This window comes from Bacillus rossius, chromosome 13 (genome assembly GCF_032445375.1).
Source record: "Bacillus rossius redtenbacheri isolate Brsri chromosome 13, Brsri_v3, whole genome shotgun sequence".
Lineage (NCBI taxonomy): Eukaryota > Metazoa > Arthropoda > Insecta > Phasmatodea > Bacillidae > Bacillus > Bacillus rossius.
Window position 1 is genome coordinate 30,228,157 of NC_086340.1, and position 11,276 is coordinate 30,239,432.

Below are 11,276 nucleotides of genomic sequence, written 5' to 3' on the forward strand. Positions count from 1 at the left end.
CTAACAATAAAATTAAAAAAAAATGCAAATAACAGGATTTAAGGAGAGTATTTAAAGGATCAAAATGTAAACACTATAATCAAAATATCATTTCTGTGCGTGTTACAGTTTCTTCAAACAATTCTGCCATTTGGAACACGCCAAAACTCTGAACGAAATATGAAATTCATAACAGGTAGCGCTATCTATGCGGGAAATGCAGGGACTGTCTCAACAGCGCTCGCTACGCTGCTAGTTGAAGAAGGAGGAACACGAGCGCGCTGGTAGCAAATATAAAATTCAACAAGCTCACAGCTGACTGTATAGGATACTTGTATCTATTTTCTTGAACAAGCGCATGCGCACACTCTTGTTTTATTTCTTCGTTCAAATATATCTCTCTCCAAACGAATCATCGCACAAATAAGATAACAAAAACGAGCCCAGCAACGTATATTACATAGTGCTCTCTTTATATGTCTTTGGCCAAGTAACTATTCTCTGTACTTACATTTTCGCGTCAGAAACGTTTTCACAACAATGTTTCACGAGAAAGTTGCATTGAAATTCTACTCTCGTCGCGCCCAAAGAGTGGGGAGGGGAATGTCAGCGGATGGCTGGTCGATGTTTTCGGGGCGGGTAGTGCCGCGTCACCCCCATGTCTTCAGCGCGGCGAGTACAGCGGGGATGGCGGGCCGAAGAGGTTGTTCACTCTCCCCCCCGAGCGCGCGGCAGAAGAATGGGCCAAGTCGGGGAGGAAAACTCGTTCGGCGCCCTCCCAAGCCTACAGGTAAAGCGCGCGTCCATCATACAGACCTGCTCATTATCATTGGCAATGAGTTCCTTCTCTCTCTTCCCTCCCTCCACCACTTTTTTTTTGTTATTTTCGTACCTGTGTCACTTTCTCTCTCTCTCTCTGTCTCTCCGTGTGCGTCTGTCTTCCGCGCTGCTTCTTCTCCAGGGAGTCTGCGACTGAGACGCCAGCTTACTCCAGCCCAACGATGCACCACTTCCTTTCCTCGGGAGACGTAGATTTCACAATAAAACACCGTCACGCTTGTTCTTCTCGACACACCAGGGCAGGGCCGTGCAGGCGAGCCGATACAAGACTGTCGCCCGAGTTTCGTCAGCGATTCCGACCCGAGAAGCACGCATGCTTGTCGAGGCAGGCCCAGCGGGTCTGCAAACACTGTACTTCTATAGGGATACAAATGTAAATGTTTGTTCGTTCAAAATATTAAATATAAAAAAAACTTATTCACGATTGCTTTGAAATTTCGACACAACGTTGCATTCGAATACGCGTGTTTTTTTTATATACCTACGTCAAACCTGTGACAGGTTAAAAGATAGACAAAAATATAAATGTGTAAAAACGTAAATTTTTATTACTTTATTGCTATAGAGTGATATAAATAAATATATATGAAGAGGAGAGATAGAGAGATTTAAGATATATAGATACATATGTAGATAGAGGTATAGCGAGATAGAGAATTAAAGAGAGATAAAGATATGCGCTGTATATGTGTACTTACTTCAAAAATATTACGAACGCATGCCGTGCATTAATAAATACTACAAAATTAATAGTTTAAAAATTCATAAAATTACGAAAACATTGGGGGAAAAATCATAGTAAGGAATTCTGAGCCTGATAACAAGCTCAAAATGGATGAAACAGGAGGGGCGACATACCAATAAAAAACAATAAAAAAATAATTTATTTAAAACAGCAGTTTTTACCAAAAGAGCTTCTTAGCTATGAATAATTGCACAATAACTAAAGGAAGAACCCCAACATTTCCACTCCGGAAGAAGGGTGGGTAATTTCTCCCCCCCCCCCCCCCCCTTCTTGGCATCATCCCGTTCCGGATGCGTCTTTGCTGCATACGCATATCAACCTTTAACTAAATTGTTACCTACGTGGCATACTAACGAATGTTTTCTGCTCCAGGTGAACGATGTAGGTATACATACAGCCCATTCGGCCAGAAACAACTAAGAAACGGTGCAACCCTGATTTTAGCTGAACTGTTTCTGAACGTTGGCAATCTAGCACCTGAGGGGGCAGGGGGTGTCCATGGCTACTAACCACGTGTCTCTTTCCAGACACCTATGCTTACACAATTACATGCCTGCAAGCTCTCACAGCTTCACACCACGCTTAAATAACACATTAGCCGCCTGGCATCTAAGCGCACAAGCAAGCTTGTAAACAATAGAGACAACGTTTCACTAACATTCGCCCCGGTTAGAAGATATTTGCCCCGCCAACAAAACACGTGATACACTAACTATCTCTCGCTCCCCTCCCCCCCCCCCCCCCCAACGCAACAACTACAGTCCCCAAAATGTACATCTGTATTACAATATATAAATAAAACCACACCACGAAAAAAAAAATCTTCAGGAAAAACCATTTCACGAGACAAGTTGCATTGCTTTCTGGGTTCTAGCTGCATCGAAAACGAATATTTCACCGAAGTTTCGGTTGACTTTGCAGTCGACATCTTAAGGGCAGAAGTAGGCTAGAACCCAGAAGCCAAGCAACTTCAGACAATGTCCGCGAAAGCCTCCTTACTGAACGAGACAAAAATTATTTTATACAATCCTGTTTTCGATATTGATTATCTACACAGAAAAAAAATTCTGTTCTTTAACAAAGAAGTTTCCTTTGGAAAGCAGTTCCCAAGAAATAGTTAATAACACAACGAAAATATATTGTAACTTTTTACGACACACGGCTATTTCTGCATATATGAAATACGTTTTTTTCGAGAAACTATTAAGTTACATTGTTAATACTGAGTATTGAAGTTTCATTAGAGCATAATTTTTTTAACAATGTGAAAAGAAAATCGAATATTTAATAATTTGACTTTTATATTATTTTATTATGGTTAGATATTAAACGTGCGCAGTTTACACTACTGGAAAGCTATTCAGGGAATAAAAGCCCGGGTGGGAATCTGAAACCAGTATTACTGTGAACACTACGGTTGTTTTCATGTAAATGTAAAAATTTACAAACATCTGTAATTTTACAGGATATTTCTAGGGACTGGAAAAATTCGCGGACTCAGTGACTTCTAGGATAGACTCCACGATCCTACATATAGGCCTACTCCGAAAAATCACATCTGCTCATTGGCTACTGACGCGTGAGAACTGTCAACTGGAAGTCTTGTGATTTGAAACTTTTTTCGTCGACGGTTATTCATTGGCTCAAGAGTCCTTCAGGTAAATTGTGGTCTAATATTGAAGCAGCGAAAAATTAAACGCATTTGTATTCTAGTCTATCGCGAAATGAAACAGCTAATTTTTCCTGTCTCTAGATATTTCTGATCCATTATATATACATAGAGTGTAGTAACTGTGTGCATGATTGCCACCCGCGCGCGCCTGGGACTGACAGCTACGTAGTGCGCGGACATGCCGACGGGAGCGCTGGCGTGCCGTGTGTTGCTTGAGATGGCCGCAGTGTCGCGCGCGTGTGCCGGGAATACCTGCAGCTGCGGCCCGGATCGGCGGGTCTCGGCTAAAACGTTCACAGTCCCCTCCTAGCACAGGTTGCATGCTACCCCTCCTGCATGGCTTAAGGGGGTGCCACCCATTTACAGGTCAAGATTTTATATTTACTGTAATTACAGATGTTTCAATTGTTTAACTTTCACGAAATTAAAAATATATACAGCGCATACGTTTTGCACAATTAGCTGCCAAAGTTACATTTTTAACGGTTTTGGTTTGTACAAATAAGGAGAATTTAATTAATTGCAGAACTGAAACTTTTGAGGTGGCAAACCCAATTCAGCTGATGCCAAACAGATGAACGCAACAATGAACCTGTTTTCAAGTGTCCGATATCTGCTTGTGCCTGGGGACGGAAAAGGGCGCCAGTTCCCGGATCCTCGCAACTTTTTTTGTCGTCGCCGTGTTCGTACATGTTCTGCGTTGTCCAGGTTTTGTCGTCTGCATGCATTTACTGTTATTGTTGAAACTGTGTCGTTGTTGTTAGCGCACTTTGTTAGTCTGTGACCAAATTCCTTCCATGGAATTATTTTTGCTGTCCAATGTTTTAAGTTTGAGTGTGTTCCTCTGTGTTGTTGTCCACAATACCTGTTTAGTTACATCATTGGGTTTATATGTTTGAGATCAGCTGATTTAGGCTTGTTATCTGTTGGTTTATGTTTTCATTTTTTTTGCATTTATGAATTTTTTTGCCCATTATAAACAGTGCAAAACTGCAATGGCGTATATCCAAGAAATTGTAATTAAATCAAAATTCCCCATTGCATGAATGATTTAAAAAATGCTATTTTTTTTTAATGACATGGGATAGGACTCGTTGAATTCAACACTTGTGAACTGGTGTGATTATCATGATGGTAGAAGTCGCCTGCGAGAAATAATAAGTTATTTTCTCGCGGGGCGCTTACAAACTAGAGCCTGTTAGTAAATTGAGGTTGCAACGAGGTATTTATGCCTTGTCATGGCAAAAATTGGGATCAATAGTTAAACATTAGTGTTATAGCTAAAAGATGGAAAAATCCAAGATGGTGGGGCTAATCCCTCTTAAGATCGTGCGTCCCATTCAGTTCAATGTTTTATATTTTCGTAGAAACAATGTTTACCTTTTATATCTTTTGACTAGCTAAGCTTTCACAAATTATCCACAAGATTTTCGCACATGTAGTTGCAAAATTTACATTTTTAACTATTCTTTGGCGAACAAATAAGGAGAATTGAATTGATAAAAAATTGAATTCTTCAGGTTAACACAAAATACTGCTGACTATTTCATGGCATGTTTTTAACTTCTTTCGGAATTTATTTATAGCTATTATTTTTAAATGTTGTAATTTGTGAGCTAAGTATAATATTATGACTCTTTTTTTGTCTCTCGAAGAAATCCTATCAATATAATGAAGTAGCTAGTATCTGGGCATGACTGGCCGAAAAAGGATTAAAAATAGCCCCCGACATCATCATCTTTATCAGTTTCATCATTATCATCATCTGCTACTGCTTTCGCCTACGCGGAGAAGCCCCAAATCAATGTTTGTGATGAGCATGACAACTGAAAATATTCTACTTCCTTGTAGCCTAAAAAATGTGCTTTCTTTTCGTACAACAAAACCTGTAGTGAACACAGATGTAGCTTACTGTTGTATAAACGAACGTGGGTCGAGGCGTAGTAAAGACGTCTTACTGAACTTTCTCTATTAGAAATTACAGTTAGCTACATTTACGCAGTTGTCATAAAAGACCGCCCCTCTAACGATCGAAGTGTTCTTTATAGTTCCGGATAAATAGATCTTAGTTGAAAGTACGCATGATTCTGACTTTCGGGTTTGTGTTCCGTTTAAAAGAGGGAAAATGCAAGTTGATGAGAAAAGGGTGCAATTAAAAAGTTTTGGAAAGTTTCATACTCCATTACTCCATAATCATTCTTACACGTTTACGTTAAAATTAAATCAATTTTGTAACCATAAATTAAGGACGGTATCAGTAATAAATTTCGAAGATCCCTGATTTGTAATGAATATTTGCGTACCTCCAAAGGGAATTTTTTTTCGCATACCTACCATTATTCTTGCCTCAGATGTAATAGTGCCTCTGATTTCACTCAAGGTTCCTAACTGAATGATTCCAATAACTGTCCGATGAAATGGGATACACAGACAACCAAACTTTCTTGAAGATGCACCTGATTATGTCGCTTTCTCTATCTGTACATCTGCCTCTTTCTCCCTTCTCCCACCACGATGTTTGCAACAATTTCATACCTAACCATGCTGTTCAATCTAATCACGCACCAATTTGTTTCGATGAAAGCCTGGATAGAAATGGGGATGCGAAATTAACTTTCCGGTCGGTGCGTGGCTCATGATTTGGCGGTCTTGAGCAAGTCCTTCCATCCCCTGAAGACGAAGCAGTGCGCTCTGATGGGGTTTGTCATGGTAAATACTTCATTTTTTTGTATGTGGAACAGAAATATTCATATAAATATACAGATATTTTAAAATTTTCATTTTTACATGAAAACAACTGTATCACCACCAAGTAGTGTTCATAGTAATACTGGGTTCGAATTCTTACCGGGAAATTTATGCTTTGTGTTGTTTCAGTATGGACAGCCTGTGTAAGACCATATCGCGGCGCATGGCGTTTGGGTGGCAAGACACGCAAGCGACATTACTGGGAAGATTAATTAGGAACCCCAAAAACGCCATATTGGTCCTAACAGGTTTCTTGCCATCACCTTTTAATTTTAATTTTTGGCTTCGTTAAAGCATAGTATTTAATTTAATGGAAAGTCTGATGTCAATAGTTACTGACTGCAACGAATAATTTTCCCTTAGAATACACTGGCATTTACAGTGTTTCAATCAATTTTGAAAAATGTCTACCCGGTTAAAATTTTTTTCCTTCAATCTACGAAGAATGCTGGTTATAAATTATCCGGCGAGCTTCATAAATTTACGGCTATTTTCGTAAATTTACGGATACTGGTTAACTTCCTTACAACATGACTCCAAAACCATATTCTTGGTACATAAACAAAACATTCCAACTTGTTAAGTCAACAGCAAGAACACTTTTCTTTTGCCTGTGCGTGTGATTACTTTTGTAATAACGAAACACAAAACCCAGAAGACGAAATAGGACTAGTTTCTACGCAGATTCAGTTATTTTAAATCACAAAGAAGTCTTCTTTTATTTGATTTAAATTCTTCGTTGAAAAGACCGTACTGTAATTACTGTAATTTCTAATAGTGTTCAACTGTCAAAATACTGTCAATATACACTGACACAATGCTATCTGACTTTCAAAATCTCTTGATGTCTAATATCTCTGTTAACTAAAGAAAAAAAGTCGATATTAAACATTAAAAAAATATGTTATACCATAAAAAACTAATAAAACCAAACAGCGTCTTTCGTATTACCTATATTCTTTCCGTTTAATACACGCAACAGCATGAACATTAAGCCTACGTGGAAGGTATGATAGTGTTTTTTTAGTATTAAAATGTTTCAGTTTTTTTTAAACACTCTATATTGACAATACATTTCGAGTTCAAAGTACTTAAGTAAACCCAGTGCTAGTAACTTTACGAAGTTATCCATGAATTTACGAAGATACTTGGATAATATATAACTAGTGTTGTCCGCAAAGTTAAGGTGAACATTTTTAATGGCGTAGGCATGTCATGCATTTTACTCGAGAGTACAGTCATGACTTGTTGTGACTAGATTGTAACAAATGGATCATTTATCCGACCGCGTGATAAAGAAACTGTATTAATTTCTGCACATTTACACGTGCTTTGAATCTAAACTTATTTCGGGTGTTCAGATGCATCAAACATCTCCAAACGAGCTAGAGTAACATCATCAAATTACAGTATACTTAAGGAATTTTCAATAAAGAACTAACACGAAATAAACGAAGAGTACTTCGTAATCTCAATTAGTAGGATTTTCGAAGAAACTACGCCGATGTGGACTTCCGAGTTATGTGTTACGTTGTAAACAAGGTAAACACACTCACGAAAGAGAAAAAAAAATAGTGCGTGGAGTCCCTCCGCGCAGAAGAAGTGAAACTTCACTGTTTACTTCGCTGCATAGCAAGAATACCACGCGCATGTGCTTGGGATCTACCGACTCACTCTCTTTCTCTCTCCTACTTTCTACCTTTGTGTATCTTTCTTTCTCTCTCCTACTTTCTACCTTTGTGTATCTTTCTTTCTCTCTCCTACTTTCTACCTTTGTGTATCTTTCTTTCTCTCTCCCTCTTGCGTTGGAATATTGGACGCTACTCGTTGCTAACGCTCGCGCATGCGTCCGAGTGCCACGCATTCACTCTCGCTCTGTCTCTTTCTATTCCCCCTCCCCAGGAGCGTTGAACGTTTAACGCAACCTTGTTGGAAGTCGCATTAGAAGTTTCACTTCAAAAGTTTTTTGCTTAGACGTAAGCAGTGGTTCAATGTTTTGTTACTATTATAAGATTATTATTGTTGAATCATGTCCAAAGTAAGTGAATTTAGAATCCGGAAACTTACGAAGATAACCATGAATTGACGAAGATCCGTTGATAATTTTAACCAGCGTTATTCGTAAATATAAGGTGAACATTTCTAACAACGTATAAGTTGTCACATACATTCGAATGGCAAATTATTATTCATAGTTCTGACAGCGCGGAGCTTGAGTGATACTCACATCTCGTCTTAGAATCAAATAAGTTTTTTAAGTTTTTCAAAACAGCTTGAAAGTGACTCTTTTGATATGTAACATCTTAGCTCTCAGTATAAGGCATTTGATAGGAATAAGTTCATGAAAAGAACGCAAGTCGCATGCAACGGAAATGTGTAACCACCATGCCGCCATCTGTGGCGAATGGCGCGAACCAATATTCACAAAGCCAAAGCGAAACTTTATAGTACTAACGAGTCAATGAACTTTAATAATATAGACAGCATTTTAGTAAAATTCCTTGTCGAAAGTCAGCTACAAAGCCAAGGTTTGGTATATTTTTAAGTATTTTTCACTTTTATCGGAGACTTATTACATAGTAAGATGGAATTATTCGAAAGTTAATTCCGGTGGGTGCTGAAACTACGCCAAAGAAATGTAGCTGAATAAACCATTTTCGTATATTTATCACGCTCGGCAAATAATTATAGCCTACTTTAAATTTCGTGTCTTGAGTGTCGTGTTATAAGTGTGTATGAATTTGCTCGTTATCTGCGTTATACGTTACACGTAGCTGGCGAAGCACTGAAAGACTCGCACACATTTTTTAAATTTATTTTTTCCTCGAAGGCAAAGCACTTTAAAAATGAGCCCGGAACCAATGAAACGACGGAACAGGTAAACGCGGCAGTACGCGCGAGGGGCAACTGAAATGGCTTCTCGGGGTATTATAAGCGATGGTCACGTTACGAAACCCTTTTTTTCGGGAGCCGTGTTTCCGTATGCGCGACGCGGCCTCCGGGAGGCACTCCCCCCCCCCCCCCTCTCCATCAAGCGGCGGGCTGTTCGTAACGAGCCGGGAGACGACTGACAGCGACTCCAGTTCCCCTCATGCAAATCGTGGAAAATACGGCGCCCGCCTGGAAGTGGTTTCGGTATTCCTCCCCGCCCCTCCTTCAACAACCGATCGAGCGGCAGAAAACCGGTTGCCGGGTCATTTCCAGCCCGTCACAACACAATGCGACTACACCTACTCAGTATTATACACAGCCGTCGTCCCGATATCACCGCGCGCTAACTCACCCCGTTCCAGAAATAAACATTAAAAAAAAATAAAAACTTCCCAGCGCCTTCTATGACACTCGGGATGGGATGATGGCCGTTGTCTACCGACCACGGGGAGAAAAAAATATATAAGACGGGACTGTAAAGTAGAAGCGGTATTGCCTTGTTACGGGAATCGTCCGCGGCGCGTATATATATGTATATATGTATGTATGGATACACCCGGGTTGGAGGGAAGGAAAAGTGTCGCTTTATGTCGTCTTTTACTGCGTGAAGCTTACTACAAATCACGCCTCTGGGCGTCATTTCGGCGGTCGGACATGGCTGCTCGTGTCGGGCGTAAACTTGCGGGCCTTCGCCGCTGCCTCGTCTCCGGTGCTGGTAAGATAACTACTGCACTGCACTGTGCTGTGAGATAACTATGTGATCGCTTCCTGATTTCTTGAATTAAAGCAACAGATTTAATCAAATATCTTGTGCACATGGTAACGATATCCTAGTTACAATGGTATATTATAACAGTTTAATTTAGACTATTTACAACAATTCATGCATCAAATTGAAGGTTTTTCATACAAATGTCCAATTTATGTGCACTTTTAGTTGAAAGGCACAAATCCAACCTTAAGCTTCATTCGTCCCACACTTTGTTCAACAAGTCTGGAGTAATGGAAGTAAATAGCCTCTTTAATTCCGTGTCTCAAATATGGCAGGAACGTAGGTAGCGGCGGAAGGTAAACAAGTTCTTTTATAAAGCCCCAAAGTAAAATATCGCATGGCGTTATGTCAGGTGAAAGTGGAGGCCAGAGAAAAAGAGCTCTGCCGTCTCGACCATTAGGACCAATCTAACGGTTAGGGACTCCGACGTTCAACCACTCTCGTACAAAGAAATTCCAATGGGTAACGGTGAACTTAAATTACAGATTCACTCTTAGCAAATTGCAGAATACAAAACGCTACCCTTTCCAGTTTCTACCCAGCTACACTACCGCCACCGAAAGTATGAAAGGTACCCTTTCCGAGGGGATACTTTTCCAGTGCATATTTGCATTAAAACTGAAACATTCTAAACCTCTCCAGTTTCCACCCAGCTGGAGGGCGGGAAGATGGACACTCACCTCCTCGTAGTCGAGGCGCGCGGCCAGCGAGAAGGCGCCCGACTGCGGGTTCAGCGAGAACACGTCGTTGCCCCAGTCCGAGATGACGGTGTAGGTGACGTGGCCGTTGACGCCCTGGTCCAGGTCCCGCGCCTCCACGCGCCCCGCCTCGGCGCCGCGCGCCGCGTCCTCCGGCACGTCGAACGAGTAGGCGGCGGCCGAGAAGACCGGCGGGTTGTCGTTGGTGTCCGTCACCTGCGGGCACCGTCCACCGCCGGCTCACTGGGGGGGTTCCTCCGAGGGCAATATACCATTTCATAAAGAATCATCGATCCCCCCCTCCCTATTGTAGCGGGGAGTCCCCCGGGAAAAAATGGTACTTCAAGATGGAAAATGGTGCTATTTAACCAGTTTTATTATCTAAAAATTGATTACAAAGCGCTTTATTTGCCCCCATTTGCCCACACTTCAAGGTTTCAGAAGGGGGGGGGGGGCATAATACCATTACTCCCCCCCCCCCCTGGTTCCTCGGGACACACGCCAGTTGCAGCATTGCGCTTGTTAGGGACACCGAAAAATTTCGCGGGTTCATCGACCTCTAGGATAGACTCCAAAGTCCTTTACATACTCGGGACAATGACAACTGTTTGTTCATTGGCCGCTGACTCGTGAGACGTCTCAACTAGGTTGTCCGTAATTCTAACCTTCTTGGTTTTTGAGTTTCCCATTGGCTCACAGTTCCCCAGATGAAAGGTGGGCCAATCGCAGAAGCGGTACCTAGGCATACTTTCTAGGATGTTGGCTTATCTCGTAACGAATCCGCGAATTTTTCCGGTCTCTGGCGCTTTTATTTGGGAGGAACTCTATGTGCGTCTCAGGCCGAGGTCTATACGCTCCAACCGTGCATGCATCATGTGCTAGGAGGGGGAT

The 11,276-nt window shown here is 41.2% G+C and overlaps 1 protein-coding gene across 1 annotated transcript in view; it reads right to left on the minus strand.

Moving 5' to 3' along the window:
• The window catches only part of LOC134538614 (cadherin-related tumor suppressor), a 197,416-nt gene extending 186,342 nt beyond the window's left edge, over window positions 1–11,074 (minus strand). Inside the window, exons 1-2 of the mRNA XM_063380045.1 lie at window positions 11,051–11,074; window positions 10,368–10,601 (exon numbers count right to left, since the gene is read on the minus strand). Of these exons, the coding sequence (XP_063236115.1) occupies window positions 10,368–10,601; window positions 11,051–11,074 (258 nt within the window). The remainder of the gene's footprint in view (window positions 1–10,367; window positions 10,602–11,050) is intronic.
• Between the last annotated feature and the right edge of the window lie 202 nt (window positions 11,075–11,276).